The 27,824-nt window shown below is 40.1% G+C and overlaps 2 protein-coding genes across 8 annotated transcripts in view; both read left to right on the top strand.

The window, feature by feature from the left end:
• Positions 1-26,718, top strand: part of LOC307045378 (uncharacterized protein) — a 103,094-nt gene extending 76,376 nt beyond the window's left edge. The window contains exons 1-4 of one of the 4 annotated variants that reach the window (XM_079691007.1): positions 20,605-23,376; positions 24,091-24,662; positions 24,762-24,905; positions 25,216-25,641. In XM_079691007.1, coding sequence (XP_079547133.1) covers positions 22,672-23,376; positions 24,091-24,405 — 1,020 coding nt within the window. In that variant the 5' untranslated portion in view covers positions 20,605-22,671 and the 3' untranslated portion in view covers positions 24,406-24,662; positions 24,762-24,905; positions 25,216-25,641. Of the gene's footprint in view, positions 1-20,604; positions 23,377-24,090; positions 24,906-25,215; positions 25,644-25,697 lie in introns of those variants that run through there. The other 3 variants (XM_079691008.1, XM_079691009.1, XM_079691006.1) reach the window with 3 other exon arrangements.
• The window catches only part of LOC307045374 (stromal membrane-associated protein 1-like), a 204,905-nt gene that overhangs the window by 36,119 nt on the left and 140,962 nt on the right, over positions 1-27,824 (top strand). For all 4 annotated transcript variants that reach the window (XM_079691000.1, XM_079690999.1, XM_079691001.1 and 1 more), the window contains exons 2-3: positions 6,530-6,663; positions 20,512-20,597. In XM_079691000.1, coding sequence (XP_079547126.1) covers positions 6,530-6,663; positions 20,512-20,597 — 220 coding nt within the window. The remainder of the gene's footprint in view (positions 1-6,529; positions 6,664-20,511; positions 20,598-27,824) is intronic.

A 27,824-nucleotide genomic window follows, 5' to 3' on the forward strand; every position in this document is an offset into this window, starting at 1 on the left:
TGTTCATTAAAAAGAACCTCCCACTTTTCCTTAATAAGTAGACAAGGCTGGCTTATCATAAGCTTATCTAGTTCTACATGTCTACTCTATACCCAATTTCCTGAACAATTTTCATTGTGAGTTATAATTCACCATCTCAGGTTATCATTAGGGGGAAATGACAGCAGCACAGTGTTCAATATATTGGCGATATATCTGTGTGTGTGTGTGTGTGTGTGTGTGTGTGTGTGTGTGTGTGTGTGTGTGTGTGTGTGTGTGTGTGTGTGTGTGTGTGTGTGTGTGTGTGTGTGTGTGTGTGTGTGTGTGTGTGTGTGTGTGTGTGTGTGTGTGTGTGTGTGTGTGTGTGTGTGTGTGTGTGTGTGTGTGTGTGTGTGTGTGTGTGTGTGTGTGTGTGTGTGTGTGTGTGTGTGTGTGTCAAAATCAACCCTTTACATACCAGTTTTGACCGTATACTACTAACTGCATTTTTGTCAAAATACACTATAATTCAATATTTCAACAACTAGTTCTGATATGATATCCATTTAAATATGTTACCCCTCCACAACCATCAATCAGGAGATGGTTTGTTGCCTCAGGACAACAATGTTCTACGTGACTATTCAAACACCAAGGATTTATCCAACTCTGAAGACATAGGAAAAATCTCTATGAATACACAATGTTTTATTTGTGACAGTGTGTCTGTTTGTTTTTTGCCTGTGTGTTTGTGTAGTGTGTGTGTGTCTCTGTGATTCTCTGTCTCAGCCTGAATATAAATTAAACAGGGAGCTAACTTCATTTGAGAGGCAGGGAATGAGCAGCCATGCTGTAAATTCAGTTGTTTGCACTTTGCTGACATTCAAACACAGAGAAACTATTAGAAAAACAATATGCATGGCACTTAATACTGTCATACTTGCACATGTAATATACATAGATTCACATGAGCGCTAAGTGTACACAAGGTAACTATAGCTAATGCTAGCTGTGCAATAGGCATGTATCTGTTTAGTATGGGCAACGGCACCATGTAAGCTAAGTCTAGCATGAATGCTACAGCATTTCCTCATTGAGTTTAAATGTGTTAAAGTCATCACATAAACATCTTACTAATCTTTACATCTTTACAATCTTTATATGTCACAAATAAAACTCAATATCTGTCAGAAACCAAAGTCAAGCCAATGTACTTCGGTACTCATGAAGCAGTTCAATGTTTCATACCCAAGCAGTCCTAACCTTCAACAGTTCCATTTCTGTAACTGACAAAGAACACTCACAGTAATTTCTTGGTCTTGATGTGATTTGGTTGTGTGTGTGTACACAACGGAAGCAGGGACAGGCATACAAATTGCCTTAATCCCTGCCGAGTCCCACATAACTGTTGTCAGTACCAGAGTGACTTGTTAGGAGTAATGTGTGACTATATATATGTTATGTATTTATGTATGCGTACACAAGGAGAGGCACACCATTGCTTTCAACACTGTCAACTCAATCCACAACAAACACTAACCAACTCTGTGACATCTTGCACCTAACCCTACTGTCCATTACTTTACAGTCATTTCCACAGGTTGTTCCACAGTCAGCAAAAAGCTCTGACGTTATCAACACCAATCCACATTCCCACATATTCTATACCTAATCTGCAAACACATCTGACTTCCCAGACAAAAACAATCATTCCGTTTCATTGCATACACTATTTCAAGCACAAATACATTTTTTTTTCCATTTCACATAAAAACTGTCTTAATTTCTCTTCTCACCCACACCTTACCTAATCACCTACATGTCTTACTAGAAAGGGAATGGAGAACTCTTTCATGCCGAGAACAAACACCACTGCCCTGCTAACAGCATCTTTTAAATTACATAGCATGCTATTTACAATTATATCTGATGACTTTCATCCTGTAATACAGTACAATAAATATGTTAAGACTACATTGTAAGTCATACGTTAATATTAACCAATACACAGCTTCAATCATTACTTTACTTACCTTGACTGACCACATAACAGCTGTATTGAAGGTTTGCTTTTTGATCAATAAACACAACAACAAAAAGCAAACTCCACTGGTATGGAACATACATGGCCTAATATCCAAAGGAGATGCGTTTATTGAGTAAACAAATGGTAAAGGGCAGAACGTCTGCACAACACACTGCACCGCACGCCACGGTTAAGGCTCCTCCAGACAGCCTCCACGATAATCGATCGTCGGCGAGCCTTTACAGACATGTGTTTTCCTTCCAGGCGGCGCGCCCACATACGTTTCCCGGTCGCTGCCGGAAGACCTGGGAGTCCGGGACGTGAACGTTTGAGAAATTACGCACGGCTCATTTCGGAGGACTCGCGCGCATCTGCTTGACGCCGGGACGACCGGCCACCCTCCCCTACAGGCGCTCGGAAGCGAAGGCCCGACCACAACTGCGTGCACGTCTGTGACCGCAGTTTTAATTATGAATGTTGTTACATCAAGGCCGAACATTTGGATGAGCACCAACGGTCAAAAAATGTTTTTCCCTCCCAGAGCTACCAGCCAGCGCCCCCCAGATCTGGCGCCCTAGGCGACCGCCTGTGTCGACTATGCCAGTAACACAAATACTACAAATCCACATAACAAACAATCAAAAATGAAAAAGGGTTCGCCACTTATTATTATTTTAAAAAAGTAAAGAAAAATCCATGGCATAATGCCGAAACCCGCAAAATAAAGCAAAAGTCGAGACAACTTGAAAGGATATGGCGTTCCACTAAACTCGAAGAATCTCGTTTAATTTGGCATATTACACTCAATGAATATAAGAAAGCACTGCGTAAAGCGAAAGCAGCCTACTACTCTTCATTAATAGATGAGAATAAGAATAATGCAAGATTTATTTTCAGCACTGTAGCCAGGCTGACAGAGAGCCACAGCTCGATTGAGCTTTCTATTCCCATAGCACTCAGTAATAATGATTTTATGTGCTTTTTTTAACGATAAAATTGTTACTCTTAGAAACAAAATTAATGACCTCTTGCCTTTGACCAGTATAGTATTATCAACAGCTCCCGGAAATGTAAGTTCTAATATTACACTAGATAGTAAACTAGAATGCTTTTCAGCCATAAACCTTGAACAATTAAATTCAATGATTCTCTCTTCTAAACCATCAATGCGTATCTTAGACCCAATTCCGACTAAGCTGTTAAAAGAAGTTTTTCCATTAATTAACACTTCTTTATTAAATATTATGAATATGTCTTTATTATCAGGCTATGTTCCACAATCATTCAAAGTAGCAGTGATAAAACCGCTTCTTAAAAAGCACAACCTCGATCCAGAGATTTTAGCCAACTATAGACCTATTTCTAATCTTCCGTTCCTCTCAAAAATTCTTGAGAAAGCAGTCGCAAAACAGCTGTGTGATTACTTAAGAAACTATGATTTATTTGAAGATTTTCAGTCTGGCTTTAGAACACATCATAGCACAGAGATAGCTCTGGTTAAAGTCACAAATGACATTCTAATAGCCTCAGACAAGGGACTTGTCTCTATTGTTGTTTTGCTCGATCTCAGTGCTGCATTTGATACTATCGACCATGATATCCTATTGCAAAGACTAGAGCACTTAGTTGTCATACAGGGAACTGCTTTAGGCTGGTTTAGGTAGTGTACGTGTACGTGTCAACGATGAATCCTCCACACAAACCAAAGTTAGCCATGGAGTGCCACAGGGCTCAGTGCTCGGACCTATTTTGTTCACATTATATATGCTTCCGTTAGGCAATATTATAAGGAATCATTCTGTAAACTTTCATTGTTATGCGGATGATACTCAACTATATTTATCAATCAAGCCTGATGAAATTAATCATCTAAATAAAATTCAAGACTGCCTCAACGACTTAAAAACGTGGATGACCTTACACGACCAAAACTGAAGTTATTGTACTTGGCCCGAAGAATCTACGAAACAAATTATCTAAAGATATACTAAATATGGATGGCATTAATTTGGCCTCCAGTGAGACTGTAAGGAATCATGGTGTTATATTTGATCAGGATTTATCCTTTAACACCCACATAAAATCAATTTCAAGGACCGCCTACTTCCATCTACGTAACATTGCAAAAATCAGGCATATCTTGCCTCAAAACGATGCAGAGAAACTAGTCCATGCATTTATTACTTCAAGGCTGGATTATTGTAACTCCTTATTATCAGGGTGTACCAAGAAGTCAGTCAAGTCGCTTCAGCGGATTCAAAATGCTGCAGCTCGCGTACTAACCAGAGTTAGGAAAAGTCACCACATTACTCCTTTTCTGACTGCCTTACACTGGCTCCCTATAGAACACAGGATAGAATTTAAAATTCTTCTTCTCGCCTACAAAGCCCTTAATGGGCAGGCACCATCTTACCTTAAAGAACTCATTATACCCTACTGTCCTACTAGGGCATTGCGTTCCAAGAATGCAGGGTTGTTGGTTGTTCCTAGAGTCTCTAAAAGTACAATGTGAGCCAGAGCCTTTTCTTATCAAGCTCCACTTTTGTGGAATCAGCTTCCAGTTTGTGTTCGGGCGGCAGACACCCTATCAATCAATCAATGTTTATTTATATAGCCCAATATCACAAATGTTACATTTGTCTCAGTGGACTTCACAGTTTGTACAGAATATCAGTATGACAATACGACACCCTCTGTCCTTAGACCCTCACATCGTACAAGGAAAAACTTCCAGAGAAAACCCACAGTTTAAAAGGGAAAAATGGGAGAAACCTCAGGGAGAGCAACAGAGGAGGGATCCCTCTCCCAGGACGGACAGACGTGCAATAGATGCCGTGTGTAAATTGAAAAGATAATACATTTGCAACATAGGTAGTCCAAATGTTTGGAAATGCATCTGTGTATAATAGGAAGATGAATCCACGAGTATATCCATCCAGGACTTATGATCCAGGACCACAGCCACGACTCAAGATCCAGGACTCGCAATCCATGACACAGGACCGCAGGATCATCCATGACTCCGGATCCCGGCGTATATAGACACCAAAAAGAAAGAAATTTGGGGAAGCTGGGTTAATCGGAACATGAGAGTACACAGGTATAGACAGAGAGAAGGAAGAAGTAAGATGTCCCCCGACAAACTAAGCCTATATCAGCAAAACTAGGGGCTGAATCTAATCAGCCCTAACTATAAGCTTTATCAAAAAGGAAGGTCTTAAGCGCACTCTTAAAAACGGATAGGGTGTCTGCCGTCCGAACACAAACTGGAAGCTGATTCCACAAAAGTGGAGCTTGATAAGAAAAGGCTCTGGCTCCCATTGTACTTTTAGAGACTCTAGGAACAACCAACAACCCTGCATTCTTGGAACGCAATGCCCTAGTAGGACAATAGGGTATAATGAGTTCTTTAAGGTAAGATGGCGTCTGCCCATTAAGGGCTTTGTCGGCGAGAAGAAGAATTTTAAATTCTATCCTGTGTTATAGTTGAGTATCATCCGCATAACAATGAAAGTTTACAGAATGATTCCTTATAATATTGCCTAACGGAAGCATATATAGGGTGAACAAAATAGGTCCAAGCACTGAGCCCTGTGGCACTCCATGGCTAACTTTGGTTTGCATGGAAGATTCATCGTTGACACGTACAAACTGAGAGCGTTCAGATAGATAGGACCTAAACCAGCCTAAAGCAGTTCCCTGTATGCCAACTAAGTGCCTATCCGTTTTTAAGAGTGCGCTTAAGACCTTCCTTTTTGATAAAGCTTATAGTTAGGGCTGATTAGATTCAGCCCCTAGTTTTGCTGATATAGGCTTAGTTTGTCGGGGGACATCTTACTTATTCCTTCTCTCTGTCTATACCTGTGTACTCTCATGTTCCAAATAACCCAGCTTCCCCAAATGTATTTCTTTTTGGTGTCTATATACGCCGGGATCTAGAGTCATGGATGATCCTGCGGTCCTGTGTCATGGATCGCGAGTCCTGGATCTTGAGTCGTGGCTGTGGTCCTGGATCATAAGTCCTGGATGGATATCCTCGTGGATTCATCTTCCTATTATACACACATACATTTCCAAACATTTGGACTACCTATGTTGCAAATGTATTATCTTTTCAATTTACACACGGCATCTATTGCACGTCTGTTCGTCCTGGGAGAGGGATCCCTCCTCTGTTGCTTTCCCTGAGGTTTCTCCCATTTTTCCCTTTTAAACTGTGGGTTTTCTCCTACGCCGCCACTATTAGTATATAGGGGAAACACTGGCGTTTGGTGAAGATTTTCAAAAAGATAGCGTTTGCTTTTTCATCACACACACATTTGAATTCATCAAGTCCTCCTGTTCTTTCACTCCCATCAATTGGATTTTAATGAAAAAGGCAATTGCAATACTGAATTTAAAATGTTCAGTAGGCTGGAAGTCTCGTCTGTAGCTCACTAAATGCTAGTGAGTAACGCGGCAGGAACTTCACATAACAAATTGAACATTGAATCTTTAAAGCACATCTCACTCTTTCTTTCTGTTTCCCTTTCTTTCCCATTCCAGGTCCTCGATGGGCATCATGGAACCTCGGGGTGTTCATGTGTATCCGCTGTGCCGGCATCCATCGCAACCTTGGTGTCCACATCTCCAGAGTCAAATCTGTCAATCTGGACCAGTGGACACCTGAGCAGATCCAGGTAAAACTCACAAAACATTCCAAAGCCCTTTTGCCACGGGTTGGTGTTACCTGCGGATCTAAAGTCATCTGTACCTAGAGACCATTTGGAGATGAGATAACTCCAGCTGCAAATCCAAATGGGGCCAGGGGCCTAGAGATGCTCGGACCATCTTCAGAACTTACCTGTCAAGTTTCAGGCTCCCTGGAGATTGAAGTACAAACCAATACAGTCTTTGTATAAAATAAACACTCAAAATATATTTCATCACTGCCAAATACCCAACATACAGTGGGGCAAAAAAGTATTTAGTCAGCCACCAATTGCGCAAGTTCTCCCACTTAAAAAGATGAGAGGCCTGTAATTTTCATCCTAGGTACACCTCAACTATGAGAGACAGAATGGGGGGAAAGAATCCAGGAAATCACATTGTAGGATTTTTAATGAATTAATTGGTAAATTCCTCGGTAAAATGAGCCTCCTCTGTCCTCCACTTGTTAACTGTATTATTGGCACCTGTTTGAACTCGTTATCAGTATAAAATACACCTGTCCACAACCTCAAACAGTCACACTCCAAACTCCACTATGGCCAAGACCAAAGAGCTGTCAAAGGACACCAAAAACAAAATTGTAGACCTGCACCAGGCTGGGAAGAATGAATCTGCAATAGGTAAGCAGCTTGGTGTGAAGAAATCAACTGTGAGAGCAATTATTAGAAAATGGAAGACATACAAGACCACTGATAATCTCCCTCGATCTGGGGCTCCACGCAAGATCTCACCCCGTGGGGTCAAAATGATAACAAGAACAGTGAGCAAAAATCCCAGAACCACACGGGGGGACCAAGTCAATGACCTGCAGAGAGCTGGGACCAAAGTAACAAAGGCTACCATCAGTAACACACTACGCCGCCAGGGACTCAAATCCTGCAATGCCGGACGTGTCCCCCTGCTTAAAGGCCCAGTGAAGTGCATGTTTTTGCACCAAAATGAAATGGCAGTTTCATTCCTTACATATCATTGTGCCTGTTCATGGCTAAAATAATTTTTAATAATTCATAATTAATGAATTAATGAATTATTAATTTTGCCGTCTGAGCCTAACGGAAGTTGCAGACGATAGTGGCTGTGACGTCACAAGATGTACCCAGTTGCGATTGTAAACATGGCGGAGACTCTGGAAAGTGATACTAGTGTGAGAGAAATGATTGATTTGGACAGCTTTTCGGACAGGATAGATGAGGAAAGTGATCAATCTGGTGCACTTTGAGGGCAACATTAAGAGATTTATGGATACAGCTCTCAACACTCATATGAAACATATATTTCAATAATCAAAAAACATTGGAAGGATTTCTTAACCTATTTTATACAACTAATATTACATAGATGGAAATATTTGTTTACATAGATGACCAAACCCACTGAGATAACTTAGGCTACAGTTTACCTCCCTGAGCTGACGTTATCTCTCTGTCCCACAGGAGAGCACTCTCCCTCTCCTTATTGTTGAAACAGCTAATCTCCGTTAGCTCCGAGCTAGCACCAGATGCTAACAACAACCCTGTAACTCTGTCAGTCTCTCTTTCTCTCTCTCTCGAATCGACCACTGGCCTTTATTTATCATGATCAATCAAATAATCTACGAAACAATGACACCAGCCAGGCTCACCTTCATCTTTTGGGAACAGAAACATCGCCACTTCGGCAGACTTGACATTACTACAGCCAGCGGCAATGCATCGTTTCCCCTGTGTTTTTCATCCCTCTTTCTTCACTGTCGCCTCCATTGTCAGGTTTTCTCGATTGGCAATCACTTCCAGTCGACTCCGACACACTTTCCAGGAAAATACTAGCTCAAAAACGTTGAGAAATTCGACTTTGAAAAAGAGAAAAAACGAACGGTGGTGAATGTAAACAGTGCGGCGGCGTCCATCTCGTGACGTCACGCAGTAGATCGCAAGCCACGCCCACGAAGGCGAAGGTCGACTGCAGATTTCCCCGGAAAATTCAAAACTCGTCAAATTTGTTGCTATTCCAAAAATTTTTGATATGGGTTCCAATGGACAATTTTGGTCATTACTATACGTATTAGCATAACAGATCATGCACAGGTGTACACTTCACAGGGCCTTTAAGCCAGTACATGTCCAGGCCCGTCTGAAGTTTGCTAGAGAGCATTTAGATGATCCAGAAGAGGATTGGGTGAATGTCATAGTCAGATGAAACCAAAATAGAACTTTTTGGTAAAAACTCAACTAGACGTGTTTGGAGGAGAAAGAATGCTGAGTTGCATCCAAAGAACACCATACCTACTGTGAAACATGGGGGTGGAAACATCATGCTTTGGGGCTGTTTTTCTGCAAAGGGACCAGGACGACTGATCCGTGTAAAGGAAAGAATGAATGGGGCCATGTATCGTGAGATTTTGAGTTACAACCTCCTTCCATCAGCAATGGCATTGAAGATGAAACGTGGCTGGGTCTTTCAGCATGACAATGATCCCAAACACACCGCCCGGGCAACGAAGGAGTGGCTTTCTAAGAAGCATTTCAAGGTCCTGGAGTGGCCTAGCCAATCTCCAGATCTCAACCCCATAGAAAATCTTTGGAGGGAGTTGAAAGTCTGTGTTGCCCAGCGACAGCCCCAAAACATCACTGCTCTAGAGGAGATCTGCATAGAGAGCTGCAGTGACGCGTCGTAAAACCCGGAAGTAAGTTAGCATTTTTAGCACTTCCGGTTCCTTCCTCAAAAAGCAATGCATTTTTTCCATAGGGTTTTGGAAAATAGCTCGAAATAAGGTCTGTGGTTGACACAAATTGAAGAGGTAATTGACGTTTTGTTCTACGACATTAAATACATCAGCAGTGACCCCACTGGGGATTTTTGAAGAGTTTACGTGTCTGAAAAACGATGGTTGTTACCGAATGGCTGAATAGGACTACAGAAATTGTCGAGGCCGTTGTACGTCATTACGCCGAACACGTAAACACTCCCGCTAAGTTTGTTTTCCCCTGTGTTCTGCTTAAAGCAAGTACCTGCTTATCTTTAGTATCTGTATATCTATATCTGACCATTAGAATCTGTATTTTTGAAATTGTCGTTTTTAACACCGTAGTTTTACAAATTATAGAATAATTAATTACCAGTGTTTTCCAATTTTACTCGGCAGTTCGTTTCGTTGGCTAACGTTAGCTAAAGCTAGCGCTACTAGTTAGCTACGCAATGGTTTGTTGCTTTGCTCCGGGTTGCAGCCACAGGTCTTCGCATGAAACGTGCTTGTTCTATCGTTTCCCGGCCAATGTTTTCCAAAGGAGAGTCTGGATTCGTGCCATGAGGTAAGCTGACGTTACATTTTTGTCCATGTCACGGTGAAATGTAAATAATGGGTAGTGACTGTATCGCCGTTATAGAGATGGCGCTGCTGAAAAGACCGCAACACAAGTAAAGATAATGAATACATCCTATTAAAACCTGTGTGGCTTATATGATAAGTCTTATTAGTACAAGCAGCATAACGTTTCACCATGTAACTAAAGATTGTAGTCAGGGAAATCAGTTTGACATATTGAACTAATAACAAATCACCTCTGGCTGGCAGAGAACTCTCTGCTCCATAGCTTCTCTTGGACGTAAAATCACATGTACATTTTACATTTATATTCAATTTAATATTCCATCCCTCACATAATTTGTATATATAATAACTTATATTTTGTTTTTCTTGTTATGCTGCTGCAACACAAACATTTCCCAAATTGGGATCAATACAGTAATATCTTATCTTAATTAATTAAGAAATATAACTATTATAATTAGTGTAGCAGCTGACACCTATTTTCAATATGGATTAATCTACCATTTATTTCTTTAGTTCAATTTTCATCTATAAAAATGTCAAAATAGTGAAAATGTTCACGAGACTTATCAAAGTGCAAGGTTATATCTTTAGATGTTTTGTTTTAGCCTATGTACTGTATGTCTTAATGCTCTTACAGTATATGTGACGGTGTGACTTCCACGAAACTATATTTTATATCTTCCCAACAGACGAGCTGACAGAAAACCTAACACTCTAACAACCACAACATTGCAAAGGCGAGTAAATGTAAATTAAAAACAATTCACAATTTTATTATTTCTTCTTCTTTCTTGCAGTGAGGTGAAGCTGACCTTGCACTTGGTGCCAGTAAGGATGTTCCTCACGCAGGCTGAATGTTTCTCCTTCCTTACTGACAAAGAAGCCCTTGATTTGCAATGCTTCACTAATTGTCATTTCCCTTGCTCCGTAGGGACACTTTACCTCAAGCACAGCGGAAGACCCTACCAGACCATCTGGAGATGCCCCCAACATTCCTGATTGGGAGAGCCATAAATCTGACTCATGGACCTCCATCTGAGTTGCAGTGGTGAATGCCCTGACGCCCTCACATTCATTCATAGTCCCCCACTGTACAGACAAAACACCATCAAGGGCCTGTTGTTGCCCTAGCACCCTGGCAATAAAGGAAGCAGTCACACGCTTTGACCTCAGGACAGCTCCAAAGTTGCTGGCAGTCAACCTTCCTTTCCTGAACAAATGCCAGTTTGGGTTGGTTCGCTGACCAGTGGTAGCCACCTGAATTGCACTCTGTTGCTCTTCAGACAATGCCATGCTTGCCACAATTGCCTCAGGTCCCTGATGCCCAACAGATTTGATAATTTCAGGAACAGTAACTGTTTCCAAGCTGTAGTGTTCCTCTTCTGGCTCGGGGGAGAGAAGCCAAGAAATTCCTGAGAACCTGCCCCCGAGTCTGTCCCTCAGCCAGTCACGATCTTCGGAGGTAGGCTCTCTTGTCAGCGGGTTAAATTAGTTATTGGTTTCAACAGTCACATTAAAACAGTTACTAAATCAGCTTACTATCACCTAAAGAACATATCTAGGATTAAAGTCACAGCAGGATTTGGAAAAACGTGTCAATGCTTTTATCTTCAGTAGACTGGACTACTGCAATGGTGTCTTCACAGGTCTCACTAAAAAATCTATTAGAAAGCTGCAGCTGATTCAGAACACCGCTGCTCGAGTCCTCACTAACACTAAGAAAGTGGATCACATCACTCCTGTTCTGAAGTCTTTACACTGGCTTCCTGTGTGTCAAAGAATATATTTCAAAATACTGCTGCTGTTTATAAAGCACTGAATGGTTTAGGACCAAAATGCATTTCTGACCTCCTGCTAAATGATGAACCATCCAGATCGCTCAGGTCTTCAGGGACTGGTCAGCTTTCTGTCCCCAGAGTCAGAACTAAACATGGTAAAGCAGCGTACAGTTATTATGCTCCAAATATCTGGAACAAACTCCCAGAAACCTGCAGGTCCGCTGCAACTTACTACTTTTAAATCCAGGCTGAAGACTTTTCTTTTTGTCGCTGCTCTTAATTGAACTATTAATATCTTAGACTGCACTGTAACTTTTATCCATGTATTTTTTCTTTTAATGTTTATTTTATTAGCTTTACTTTTTAATGACTGATTTTAAATGCCATTTTCTTAATGTCTTTCATTTTTTGTAAAGCACTTTGAATGGCCTTGTGTTGAAAAGTGCTATATAAATAAACTTGCCTTGCCTAATAAAGATTTCATGTGACACATAAAATTGATTTGTTGATGGGAATTAATGTGAATAAATTAACTCTGTCTTAAAAGGTTAACGGTACTCTTGCTATCACTACTCACCGACACTATAAACCTTGTCCCTCATGCTAGCCCTGACAACACCGGTAAGCACACCTTCATCTAGGCTGCACTGTAACGTGTCCTGACTTGTAGTGGTTCTCTCCTCTATCTACACTCTTCTTGTCATCTTTGTAAAACGATATCAGACTGTTAATTGACACAGCCATGACTTCTAGTTAAATTCAGTGTGGCTAAAATGAAAAGCTTTGTTAAAATATGCAAGCACGCACGCGAAAGTCAAATTCAGCTTTATTGTCAAAAATTCTACATGTGTTATACATCCAGAAATATCGAAATATCGTTTCCCACAGTGTGACATGTATACATAAAACAAAAAGGGCCTAGATAAACGTGGTATACATTAAACAAAACGGGCCTAGATAACCGGGGTATACAGTTAAAAATGTTAATATATTTAAAGTTTTCAAAGTGCAGTTTCAGTGCAAGTCAGTTGAAACGATCTTAAGTTGGCGTGACGTTGAAGTCGTGCGACCCTGCTGCTGTACTGGCTTGTAGTTCGTTTATAGCATAACGTTAACATTTTGCTTCTGCCGACTAGATTTATTATTCAAAAATTATAAAAGTAGGGTTGACATGTGGATATTATCCGGCTGATCAAAACGTGATCCATCTCTTAAATATGTGTCAACCACAGACCTTATTTCGAGCTATTTTCCAAAATCCTATGGAGAAATTGCATTGCGTTTTAGACGAAGGAACCGGAAGAAGTTTACTTCCGGGTTTAAGGACGCGTCACTCTATTGAGGAATGGGCCAAAATACCAGCAACAGTGTGTGAAAACCTTGTGAAGACTTAGAGAAAACGTTTGACCTCTGTCATTGCCAACAAAGGTATATAACAAAGTATTGAGATGAACTTTTATTATTGACCAAATACTTATTTTCCACCATAATTTGCAAATAAATTCTTTAAAAATCAGACAATGTGATTTTCTGGATTTTTTTCTTCTCATTTTGTTACTCATAGTTGAGCTATACCTAGGATGAAAATGACAGGCCTCTTTAGTTTAGTTTAGTTTTTATTAGGATCCCCATTAGCACTAGCATGAGCATTGGCTATTCTTCCTGGGGTCCTCACCCACACAAAACATACATTATACAAACCAGAACGGAACAACTCATCATTTCATGAAAAGTGCATGGTAAGGAAGTGAAAGCAAAAACAAAACAGAAAAAAATAGTCATCACATTTTAGCCATCATCAAGTCAAAACCTAAACAAAATTTTACCAACAATATAATTTACATGATAATACTAATTACTAATTACTAATTGACCCACAAGTACAGTTCAAATTTAATTTGTAGTTCTCATATTGTTTTAGCAAATGTTTGAAATGTATGTTTGAGTTGTCTTGAATGATATGGACCGGTAACGAGTTCCAGCTGACCATTGCTCTGTATAGTACTGTTTTCTGTCTGATATTTGATCTTGATTTGGGTAAAATGAACCTTTTTTCTATTGCATGTCTGGTTTGATAGTTATGTGTAGAGTACTGTGCTATGAACTTTTGTGACAATATATGTGGTAAGTGTGTCACTGTAATATTCTTTACAAAATTTAACAGAGAATAAATGGAACTCTGTCTAACACTCATCCATTTCAGTGTCTCCAGCATTTCAGTCACTCTGGTTCTGTAGGAGCACTGCAGAACACATCGTGCTGCCTTATTCTGTGCTACTTGTAGTTTATTTAAATCGTTTTCTGAAGCACTAGACCAAACAACAAAACAGTAATCAAGCTGTGATAGCACCAAAGCATCCAAGACTTGTCTCCTGACATCTATTGGCAAATGTTTTACAATTCTTTTAACGAGTGACACACCCCTTCCCATTTTACACACAACATTATCAATTTGTTTAGACCAAGACAGTGTTTGATCTAGAGTTATCCCTCACAACTTAGTTTCCTTGACTTGTTTAATGTCAATATGGTTTAAATGTAACTGCAATTTAGGTTCACATTTTAACTGATGATTTGACCCAATTATTAAAGATTTAGTTTTTCCTGCATTAAGTACCAACTTATTATTTATTACCCACTCTGAAATCATTTGTAGATCCTTATTTATACAGTGACTCAGCTCCCTTGTAGATGAACCTGCTCCATATATTGTCGAGTCATCTGCATACATAACAATTTTGGATTCCTGTAAGACCAATGGTAGATCATTTGTGAAAATAGAAAATAAAAGTGGTCCCAAACAACTCCCCTGAGGAACTCCACAACTGACTTTCTTAATAGTTGACAGACTTCCATTGAAAAAAACAGTTTGACATCGATTGGTCAAATAACTTTCTATCCACCTCAGTGCATTCAGATGAAAACCATATTGCTCTAGCTTGTTCAACAACAATGGATGATCGATGACATCAAAGGCAGAACTAAAATCAAGTAGTACCGTTCCCACTAACTTCCTATTATCTACCTCCACCTTCCAGTCATCGGTCATTTGTGTTAAAGCAGTGCATGTGGAATGGCCCGGTCTGTAGGCATGTTGATAAGCAGTATTAAGATTGTTACCTTCAAAGTATTTCTGTATTTGATTAAACATTATTCTCTCCATTATCTTTCCTAACGCTGGTAATAAACTTATCGGGCAACTATTTGTTCCAGAAAATGATCCAGCTGGATTTTTTGCAAGTGGAATAATTTTTGCTATTTTCCATGCCTGTGGGCAAATACACTTTTCAATACTTACATTGATGATATGGCATATAGGCTCCGCAACCAAATTAGCAACATATCTAAGAAATTTACCATCTAGATTATCAACACCCGGTGGTTTATCATTACATTTACCTAGTAGACATTCAACATCTGCAATTGACACTTTCTCTATTTTAAATTTACAATTCTTATTTTCCATGATTAAATCATTTATTAGAAAAGTGGAGTTCCTGTTAATAGGTTGCTTCATATCTCTCCTCAAAGTATCCACTTTATCAAGAAAATAATCATTTAAATAATTAGCAATTTGTACCGGTTTAGTCAAAAATTTCCCTTCCACTTCAAGATATGTTGAGGTGGATTTGGGCTTACGGCCCATCATGCCATTGACTAAATCCCACATCTTCTTCTTATCATCATTAATAGCTTTAATTTTATTTCCATAATACACTCGTTTTTTCTTTTTATTTAATGCTGTAACATAATTCCTCAATTTTCTATAAATGTGCCCGTCTGACTCATAACTTGATGAGATAGCTACAAGTTTTGCATCATCTCTTTGTTTCATTAGTTCTCTTAGCTCATCATCTAACCAGGGCGTTCTAAGGTTCCTTACAGTCTGCTTTCTAAGTGGTGCATGTTTATCAATCACTTGCTTGAATAAGAAATTAAAGCCATCAAGAGCATCATCTGGGTTTAGTTTCTCAAGAACTTGTTTCCAACATATCTTTTGAACATCCTTTATAAATGACTCTTCACAAAAATATTTCATTGATCTTCTAACTATTACTTTTGGTCCTGGTTTTGGCACCTTTGTCTTTCTCACAATGATGATTAGATTATGATCAGTGCACCCTACCGGGATTGAAATTGCTTGTGAACATAAATGGCTGAAATTAGTAAATATATGATCAATACAAGTTGCACTATTTGATCCATCTTTCTTTCTGATTATCCTAGTAGGTTTAGTCACCATTTGTACTAAGTTACATGTGTTAGTAATTGTCAGCAACTTATTTTGTAGGGCACAGTGCGACATATTCCAGTCTATGTTTAAATCACCTGTAAAATAAATCTCTCTATCAAGATCACAAACTTTATCTAACATTTGACATACTGTTTCTAAATAAGCAAGGTTAGCATTTGGAGGTCTGTAACAGCATCCCACCAACAAAGGTCTTAAGTGTGGTAAATGAATTTGCAACCAAAGTACTTCAATATCAGGAGACATTAAATCGTATCTCACTTTAGCTGGTATTTGCTTTTGAATATACACTGCCACCCCACCTCCATGTGCATTCCTGTCTTTTCTAAATATACTATATCCCTGAATGTCAACTGCTGCGTCATTAAATGTGTCATCTAAGTGAGTTTCTGATATAGCTAAACAATGAATACCCGATGATAGTATTTCCTCTATCTCAGTAACTTTATTCCTTAAACTACAAATATTGATATGAGCCAATTTAAACCCTTTCTTTGGTAACTTATTTGACATTAAGATGGCAATTTAAAATGTGTTTCTCTTTCACTACTTTTTAAATTGAGAGCTGAACCAAAACACACATGTAACACAACTAAAACCACACATACAACCCACCACCTAACTGCACATAAAGGATTACTATCCCTGTGCATACTCACTCACTCAATCACCTATACGAGCAGCATGTAGCTCCCAAACATTTTAGATCGTTGTCAATGTGTTAGATACATTCATGGTAATGTCTATTACACACGATCTTATTTATGAATCAATAAATCAAAAAAATGAATAAATCAAAATGACATTTTAGGAGGAATGAACAACCCCAGAGACCAGTAAGAATTGGTCTCTATTCAACATCTTTAAACAAAAAAACAAACACCTTATATAGCCCAATAATAGCAATAAACTCATAATCGCAGTTGATGAAATAACTAATTTAAAATAAAATAGTAGATAACTCATAGACCAGAGGATATTGGTCTAAGAGAACAATCAAAAACACAATTCATCAAACCTGCAGCAATTCCCTTTGTATAATATAATTAATTTCAACTCCTAATGGGCTATAATAATCACAATAAACTCATAATCACAGTTGATGAAGTAAATCATTTTAAATAAAAAGTAGATCACTCATAGACCAATGGATATTGGTCTAAGAGAACAATCAAAAACACAATTCATCAAACCTGCAGCAATTCCCTTTGTATAATATAATTAATTTCATCTCCTAATGGGCTATAATAATCACAATAAACTCATAATCACAGTTGATAAGTAAATAATTTTAAATAAAAAGTAGATCACTCATAGGCCAGTGGATATTGGCCTAAAAGAAAACAATCAAATACACAATTCACCACAACTGCAGTAATTCCCTTTGCATAATATAATTAATTTCATCTCCTAATATGCATAACCATACCATCTGATACGTCATGTCCATCAGTCCTTTCCCACCTTCATTTCAGATCTTAGTTGAACTCGGGCTTATCACTGTTTTATAGAAATGTTCAGCTTCAATGTTCAGCTTCACTACAGTCCCGATACAGTTTTGTATCGGGACTGTTCTCCCATCTTTTTAAGTGGGAGAACTTGCACAATTGGTGGCTGACTAAATACTTTTTTGCCCCACTGTATACTACCTATAGAGCTGGGAAAACATGTTTAACTTTTTAAATGCTTACGTAAATTCATAGACACTCAAGATGAAAACAGTACTGGTAATAATCGTGGATGTTGTATTTGATCCTTCCTTATGTGAATCAACCTTATCCTTAATTTCTCAAACACAGAGGGCATGTGATAATGTAGATTTGGCATCTCTGTGATTAAAATAAAAAAGTTATTTTGTTTGTTCTCAACACCATTTTCTGCCTCATTCCCGGTTAAAAAAATATATGAATGGTGTGTTGGCAATTGAACTTTTAAGTTTCACTGAATTTTCGGTGCAAATTCCGAAGACACAGCTCACTAAAATGCATTGATTCCCTTTTACATGTATAACTCTTAAAACCAAATTGACCCTTTTTATGTCAGAAAACGTTCCCTTTCTTCTTACCTTCATAGTCAACTACTGATGACAGTGTATTATATTATATATTATGTTATGATGTGAAGATTGCCCTAATTATAATCCTATTTAGATGTTTTTTTTCTATCCATGTTTAAAATAAGACATGAGCTGCTTGTGGTCAATGCAGCATGACCTTTTATGGTGCAGATTTACGCCTTATCTTTGTATTACCCAAAGCATGGCAATGGTTGTGTAAATGCAAACACAACATCTCGGCAACTCGTGGAGAAAATGTCTTTTACATTTCGCAAAAAAAGTTTTGACCCAAAGATGAACTGAATAGATTTTGGTGGACGCAAGATAGGGGTTTCACAACTACCAATATTTACTAGTCGACTAGTTTTTCAAAATAGTAGTCGACTAGTCGTTACGTCATAATAGAGACACACAAAGAGAGGTTTACAACTGTATTTTCTATTGGAACTCATACAGTAACATTAAACACTACATTTTAATTTGTGTTACATGGCTGAGTAAATAACAAACACTGGACTCACCAAAATCGACAGCAAAAAACTCTTGTTTACATAAATGCCACGTAAATCCAGTGCGCAACAGTGCATTGCGCAACACTTTATTCGCTGTCCTCCACGATAACGTCCACCTTTCCATATTTTTGGTTTGAATACCAACGCATCGACATGTGAGGGAAGGAGGCTTGACCGCTTTCGGGTGACAGTGTTGCCTGCCAGGGAAAAACCCTCTCACTCGGGGTGCTTGTGGCTGGAATAGCCACGTAGCTCCTCGAAAGCGGGGGAAGCGGTGCACGTTTTCTGCCCACCACTCCAGTGGATTATCCATTGTGGGGATATGCGGTGTCCACTGGCAGTAATCCCGTAGCTCATCATCCGCATCACTGTTGACCCGTGTTTTCTTGCTGTTCGTTTGCCTCTGTTCAGTGCTGACGCCGGTCCGTTGCTCACTGGTGCTAGCATTACTGCTAGTGCTAGCTGTCGGCAGCGGGTGTTTCATCTTCAGATGGTTGCGCATAGCAGATGCATTTGTATTGTACTTCAGTACAGCTGTACACAACTGACACTTCACTGTGGAGTTGGTTACATCTTCGTTGAAGTACTGCCCTCGTTTACCTCCATTTCTTTCCACGACTAGTCGACTAGGGCCTACAGCGCCGACTTGTGGGAAAGGTAGTCGACTAGTCGATTAGTTGGTGAAACCCCTAACGCAAGATGTAATACATAATTATGTGAACATGACAATAAGGACAATAGGTTGAATGAATACTCGCATAAAAATCATGTACCGGAGTACTAATGCTCATCATGCTTGCTTAACAACACACATGGGAACACACGGCCATGCTTAAGGAATATAGATTACTGTAATTGCTCTGCAAAGGCGTTTTTTGTGGGTAACTAGCATGTCTCATTGATTTAATTACACAATCATTTAGAAGCACTGCTGTGTGTGTGTGTGTGTGTGTGTGTGTGTGTGTGTGTGTGTGTGTGTGTGTGTGTGTGTGTGTGTGTGTGTGTGTGTGTGTGTGTGTGTGTGTGTGTGTGTGTGTGTGTGTGTGTGTGTGTGTGTGTGTGTGTGTGTGTGTGTGTGTGTGTGTGTGTGTGTGTGTGTGTGTGTGTGTGTGTGGTTCCTATCCATCAGCTGACTGAGAGTGGAAAGGCTCTCACTCTGAATGTTAATCGCTGTTTTCAATGACTAATTCATTCTGGATGGCTGATTATTCCGACTCGGTCTCCTCCACTTCTCCTATCATCGCCCCATTTATCACCCTCCTCTTAATTTATCCTCCACACATGCAGCCAGTGTGTCCCTGACCCTGTGTGTGAGCATGCATGGAAAGGAGTTGGCGGGAAATTGAGTCGAATGCAGATGATATGAATGAAAAAACGTACTGTGTTTGAAATGTTCTCAAAGGGATTTTACCTCTTGCCCTGCTAGTATTAACAACACATATATCATTTTAACTCTCCTGCTCTATTGGGTTGGATCAGTCCAGAAATAGATCAATGCACACAGAAGGATTCACACATTTAATCCTGGATTTAAATATAGACATGTCTCTCGCCACAAAAAATGTTTTCAGTGCACACACAAATATTAATCATTGTATATAAATGTAAAAATCGACCTATATAAAAGTACATTTCACAATTTTTTATATATCTTTATATAAATATGATCAATACGTAAATATCTTGTTTTAAACAAATAAAAATCCACTTATTGTTGAATGTGCATTTACAAACTGCTTTTTCTGCATGAACCTCGCTGCGTTTGTGTGTGGGATCTTATCTAGACTCCCATCGTTGGATTCACAAATGCATTATTTTTAAACGGAACTGTCTGTTGCCAATCAGATGTCTCATTCATCACATGATAGCATATTAGGACTGTTCTAACCTTGTACTTCTCTCCTTGCAGAGTATGGTGGACATGAGCAACAGAAGGGCAAAGCTGCTGTACGAAGCTCACCTACCGGAGAACTTCAAGCGTCCACAGACAGACCAGTATCCTTCCTGTGGCTCCTGCTTTTAGAAAATAATACATTTTCACTGTTTCTGGTTATGGGAAGGTCCAAACATCGACCAAAAATAATAGTTTTGCAGTAAAATATTTTTGATGCAACCATCCATTTAAAGAACTACACAAAATAAAGTAATGAAAAAACATGGTTGGGCTTTGTTCTACCTCTGCTAGGGTTACTTTAACTTTTAGGGACCTTAGTTCCTCTACTTCTATAGACTATAGTCAATACCAAATGATGAACTTACCAGTATGCTAATGGAAATACTACCTGAAATCACTGCTGCACTGGATCTTTTCCTTTGCCAAGGCAGTACAGAAATTGCTTTGTCAAATCCAACTCATTTTCGTCATCAAAATTCAGCGACTCGGCACATCTCTGCTCATTTCCAGCAGTAAATAAGACCTGACAGGCTCCGCTCAGTCAGCGCCATTCAGCGCATTAAATCAGGACACCTTTGACAGTATCTGCGCGTACAGCGGTGAAACAGCGTTATCCAGTTTGCCCTTTTCCTCGATACAAGACGATACAGCTGTGTGGTTAACACAGGAGCATATGTTCATATTTCCACCAGCAGACTGCACACAAAATAATCTCCCTATTTGAAAATACGGCTGTAATAGCCTCCGTTGTATCTGGCAGGCCCATTGGTGCGGGTGGTCATCATTCTTCACTCTTTTGAAGTCCATTAGTCGTTCCGACAGCAGCTTTGTTATCTGCTGAAAATAGCAGATAACAGCGGCAGGATTAGAGGAGCAACCTCCTCAGAGTGTGCTTCTGTGTTCATTAGGGTGACCAGGTCCCAACAAACCAAATGTGGGACAAGGAGTATGTTTGTGTGGGACAATGTGGGACACCCTCTCAATAGCACCCCGGAAAAAAAATGTCTATTTCTATTCTGTTTCATTTGGTTTATTCAACAGCATCCAATAAACAATGACAGAAAGTGAAGTGAAAATGCAGTAACAATTTACTATCTTAAAAAAGAAAAGTAAACTAAGGCTAACCAAGGCAGCAGGCATTATTCACTTCAAGTGTTTAGTTTATGCATCTTCCTAATTCAACTAGTGTATTACCTAGACCCTCCAGAAAAACGTGAGAATTTATCGCATAATCAGCAAAATGGCGCAGATTTTTAAAAGGCCGCATATTTATCAAAAGGCCGCATAATCTCCGCATTTTTCCACACAAGGTTGATAAAAAAAAAAGTTAACTCGTCTTGACGTGAAGTAGTGATGATGATGACGTGATGTCATCAGCTCGCGCATCACAGAAGGTAAACAACACCGTAGAGTGAACGTGTGGATATCACACGACGAACATTTCTGCTAAAGACCGGGCAAAGCAGTACCCCGATGTCTTTCACGAAAGTGGGGGGAAACTATTCTGCACCCCGTGCAACTGTGTGTTGGAGCATACGTCTTAGAAAAAATCGACGGTGACCCACTTTGATTCATTCAAACATTCGAAAATGGTTTCTGCTGCTGTGAACTCACGTTCACCGAGGCATCAACCTCCAAAACCCTTTTTAGGGCTACAAGAAACGAAGTGAGTAGCCTACAAGATTGAAGCTGGTCAGATAACGAACGAGTAAATTCAAACAGAATTGTGTGTGTGTGTGTGTGTGTGTGTGTGTGTGTGTGTGTGTGTGTGTGTGTGTGTGTGTGTGTGTGTGTGTGTGTGTGTGTGTGTGTGTGTGTGTGTGTGTGTGTGTGTGTGTGTGTGTGTGTGTGTGTGTGTGTGTGTGTGTGTGTGTGTGTGTGTGTGTGTGTGTGTGTGTGTGTGTGTGTGTTATTAAATCAATTTAGCGAAAAATAAGGCTTTTAAAAAGTATTAAATTGCATTCTCCAAGGTATTACATTTTGTAGCTTGTTTGCAATAAGTATATAAATTATATTCTAAAGTTTGCCTGAATTTAGTCATTGCGTAGGTGTTTCTGTGTAGTTATTTTTTTTTTTTCATCCCGTTGGATTTTACGTCATCTGAACAGGACATTGCACGCTCACTGATGACTACTGCTTGATAGCGCGCGAAGGTCAGTTTACGCCGGTTACAACATGGGGAAATGCAAGTTTTCATCCAAATGGTTGGAGGATATGGAGTTCGAACCATGGCTGAGGCCCGTCTCTGGGAATAACCGTGAGGCCTACTGCTGCATGTGTCGGAAGGCGATTAGTGTTGCCTCGATGGGGATCAAAGCTGTCCGGTCCCACATGCTAAGTGCTAGCCACAAAGCCGCTGTGGGACGCAGACAGCAGGTCTCGATCGCGCATTTCTGCGCAACATCACCGCCCCCACCCACTATCCCCGAAGCTACTACAGCCTCCGCCACTTCATCTAGCGCTACTGCTGACCTCCGAGTGATGCTGGGCGCCACTCCAACGCTGCAGGCAGAGGTTCTGTGGTGCCTCAACACCGTAATTAAACACCAATCCATCAATTCCAATGTAGGGATTTCCGATCTTTTCCAAGCTATGTTCCCAGATTCGGAAATAGCCAAAAAGTTTGCCTGTGGAAAAGACAAAACAGGGTACATAGTCCGATTCGGCTTGGCCCCTTACTTTAAAGAACAGCTCGTTAATAGCATCAACAAGGCTGGGCCGTTTGTGCTGATGTTTGACGAGAGCCTTAATCAAGCCACCAAGAAAAAACAGATGGACGTCCACATTCGTTATTGGGATGATGGCTGTGTACGGGCCAGGTATCTTGGGTCGCAATTTTTGGGACACGGAAGAGCCGAGGACTTGCTGCATCACATTAAAGTAAGTGTATCTCTAGTCTACTTGCATTTCATGTTTAGGGCCTGCCTGAGCCACGGGTCTTTTTTCTTCAATCCCAGGTCTTTTTTTATTTTCAAAACATATATTATGAATATGAATTATGTGCTTTGTAAATGACTGAATCTTTTGTTGCACACATGGCTATTTTTGGTAGATTTGGCATCTTTTCAGACGCTCTTAGGCAATTGGCGAGTATTATTTAAGATGCGACTAGTGACACATTTTTACAACAAAAGTTATTACCGGGGGAAATGCGAAAAATATACATAAAGATCTATTATATGGTAATTTAGCATGCTGCTCAGAGTAATCTCAGTCAGGAGCAGAGCCGTATAGATAGAATAGATAGATTATATTATACGGCTCTGGTCAGCAGCAGCACAGCGTCTCTCCCTCTGGTGAGAGTGAGTTACTATGGTTACGGGAACGCTCTGTGTCTCTGTCGCCCTGAAACTTTCTCGCGATTCACAGTGGGAGGAGAGAACGGAGATACCACCAGTAATGTGTTTCAATTATAAAATGTAAGTTAATATTGCAATCTTGCTTCATGACATTTGAACACCAAATAAATGACTAATTTAAATGTTATGAGTGACAAACCTATAGTTGCACCTTACCGTGCATCTGAATGACCCTGTATTTCAAGAATACACTTTCAAGGATTGTTGTCATTAATTTATTACTGTTAATTCACAGGAATGTGGTGCACAACTGAAGATGAGGCAGCTTATGTCTGTCAGCATGGATGGACCCAACGTCAACTTCAAATTGGTGAATCTTCTACAGAAAGAGCACGCAGAGCACTATGGAGGTGCTCAGCTTGTCCTTGTTGGAAGCTGTGGCCTTCACACTCTCCACAACGCAGTAAAGGCCGGTTTTAAGATGTGGCAGCTTGAGAGGCTCCTGAGAGCAATGCACTACCTCTTCCACAACGTTCCTGCGAGGAGAGAGGACTTCACCAGTCTGACAGGGTCCTCCTGCTTCCCACTACCATTCTGCGGCCACAGATAGGTTGAAAATGTCCGTGTGGCAGAGAGAGCGGTTGAAATTTGGCCGATGCTACAGAAGTACGTGGATGGTGTCAAAAACAAGAAGATCCCAAACCCTGCCACAGCCTCTTATGACACCATTGCGGCAGCACAAGGGGATCCACTCATCATAGCCAAGCTGCAGTTCTTCTTTGCGATATCCAGGACCTTCAGCCCCTTCCTGTTAAAATTTCAAACTGATGAGCCAGTGATGCCCTTCTTAGCTAACGACTTGGCTGAGTTACTGAAGTTAATAATAACAGTAATTAAACTGAATTTGATTAATCCACACTAATGGTTCTGTCATTGATTTCTTGTTATTTCTTTATAATATGGTAGAGTCTACTGAGACGGTTTGTGAAGAGGGAACTCCTAGAGGACATCACCCCCCTGAATGTCACCAAAGTCGATGCAGCTGATGAGAAGAACTGGGTGTCCCCGATGAATGCTGACATAGGCCTTGGTGCTGAATCTGTCATCAAGGTAATTTTGATACATTTTCAGAGACGTACTGTATATGTATAGATCTATACAGTTATGGGCCTACTATGTCTTTGCTCTACCTGTGCACTGATCCAGCCAGTTTAATATGATAAATTGACCTTTTCACCATTTTATTATGCTAATGAAGGGACATTTGTTAAAAAATCAAATTAACTCGCATTACATATTGTGTAGTTTCAAATAAATGTATATTGAAACTCATTTTGTCATTTCAATGAGAGGTTGATATAAACTTTATTTTGTAAATCATCCTTTCTGCACAATTTACAGTCTATGTATTATTTGTCAGGCACTTCAGAGCAAACCAGGAGGCAGAGTAGGTGAGCTTTCTGTGCTCACGTTCAGGAAAGAGTGCATGAAGGGCCTGGCTGCAATGGTCAAGAAAGTGCAGGAGAAAAGCCCCCTCAAATTTCCAGTCGTCAGGCACATTGCATGTTTGGATCCCACAAACATGAGCAGGGGTCCAGAGTAGTGCATCAGAAAGATGAAGAGTGTAGTCCAAAGATTCCTGGAGGACAAGCAGTTGGCAGGAGGAGTTTCAGCTGGTAGGAACAAGTATTGTTTAGGGACAATAGAAGCTTGTGTGGATTTAATTATTACGCATTCTTGTTTAAATTTGTTTTAGGAAATCTACAATACACTGTGCTTTTTATGTGTACAGATGCTGCAAGCTATGTATCTCTCAAACAAATGATGAAGCAGATGACTGTGGAATGAAATATAATGACATATGAATAATTACTTCTTTCATTTTCTCTGTCAATGTTGTAGGTGATGTGATCGTCCAGCAATTTCAAAGATTTCTGTCTGTTGAGGCTAGAGGTGAAGGCTTCCTCTCCTTCCAGCCATTTGAGCAGAGGCTCGATGTTTTCCTGCACGAAGCTCTCAACACATACCCTGAGCTGCGGAGATTCTGCCAGAGCCTTCTACTTCTGTCCCATGGTCAAGCCACGGTTGAAAGGGGGTTCTCTGTCAACAAGGAGGTTGAAACTGTCAACCTCCTTGAAGAATCCCTGGAGGCACAAAGGTTGATCTGCGACCAGGTTAGTGTCTGTGGGGGCGTTCTAAAGGTGCCACTCACTAAGGAGCTCCTGGCTTCTGCAGCCTTCGCAAGATCAAGGAACAGGATTTACCTGGATCAACAACAGAAGAAGAGACAGAGTGCCACACAGAGCCTCAAGAGAAGAGCAGTTGAAGATGAGCTAGAACAGCTCAAAAAGAAAAGGAAGATCCTAAAAGAAGTGTGCGGCGTCCTTCAGAAAGATGCTGATCAACTTGCTGAGCAGGCTGAGGGAAAAGCTGGATCTTTAATGGCTCAACTGCTAACAAAGTCCAACACCCTCAGGAGGAGGCACAAAGAGAAATGCATTGAGCTGGAACAAACCGAAAAAGAGTGGGACAGCAAAGCAAATGAATTGAGGCACATGCCATGATGGGTATTTGTGAACTCCTACATGGCATTACCCCGCTGAAGCTGACCAAAGTTTAATGTATATTTCATAGTACAACATTTTGTCATTTGTTTTGTTTATTGGTCAAATACTGGTTTATTTTTCTAATAAACCTTGCATTGGGTTGGTCACAAAATTCATTCTCTTGTGCTTTGTTCTATCTGAATTATGATAAGGAGTTATCATAAACGGTTTAGTTGTGCTATCTTACAATCAATACTGCATATAGTAAATGTGAGGTAAAGTGTGTCGCCAATGTTAGAACTTGAAGTGGCGATGAGGTCTTAAAATGTATGGAAAGGGTCTTAAAAAAAGTCTTAAAAGGTATTAAATTTGACTTCTCTGTGTGTGTGTGTGTGTGTGTGTGTGTGTGTGTGTGTGTGTGTGTGTGTGTGTGTGTGTGTGTGTGTGTGTGTGTGTGTGTGTGTGTGTGTGTGTGTGTGTGTGTGTGTGTGTGTGTGTGTGTGTGTGTGTGTGTGTGTGTGTGTGTGTGTGTGTGTGTGTGTGTGTGTGTGTGTGTGTGTGTGTGTGTGTGTGTGTGTGTGTGTGTGTGTGTGCCAGTGTGCCATTTCTTTTACAATAAATAAACATTGAATGTGTTTAATTGAATAGGAAAGGGGTTTAACGTTAGTGGCAGGATGTGTGTGAGAGAGAATAAATAAGACGGCTCAATATTTTTTTATTTTTCGCAATTTCACCGCATAAAATCACATAAAAACCCTGCATGTTTAATCGCATAATCAAGGATTTTTGCCTGCGTTTTTCTGGAGGGTCTAATAAAAGTAGGTACAACATAAATGTATAGATACAATAAAACCATAAATACGAATCAAAACTGGCCAGGAGGGAACAAAAACATAATAATACATAAAATAGCTTTCAGTTTTGTCCATCACAGCAACATCAGGTGGCCCCCCCACAGTGTGTGGGCTATTTTGTAACCTAGAACCACTGGTGTCTTTAACTCTGTCAAACAACTCTCCACAGAGGCAGGGGCAAGCACATCTGTTATTATAGACGCTGCTTTTGTACGACCACATGACATTTTCTTTACTATCTCAGAGTCTGGAAAAATGGTCCGCGAGCTTGTTACCACAGTCATTTGACCGGTATGATTGGGAGTGTTGCACTGTATGGTAAACACTGGTTATTTCTGCTGCTGTTACCTTGTCTGAGTGGCCATCATTTTTTGGAGTAGGAATGTCTCCATAGAGTGGGATGTCTCTTTTTGAGCGACACGTTTCTTGTGAGAATCGCATTCTCTGTGTCTTTTGACGTCGTATTCACCCCCATGTGAAATTGAAAAATTACTCTTGCAAAGATTGCAAAAAAATCTGCACTGGCTTCACCCAAGGGTAAGTGTCTTCCCAGTCTTTGTTGTATGTGCATCTTCTTTTCTTCTTACCTGTACTTTCAGTTTCCTCCATTTTCCATAACCTGCTGTGTC

The sequence above is a fragment of the Notothenia rossii genome (assembly GCF_949606895.1).
Source record: "Notothenia rossii genome assembly, chromosome: 6".
Lineage (NCBI taxonomy): Eukaryota > Metazoa > Chordata > Actinopteri > Perciformes > Nototheniidae > Notothenia > Notothenia rossii.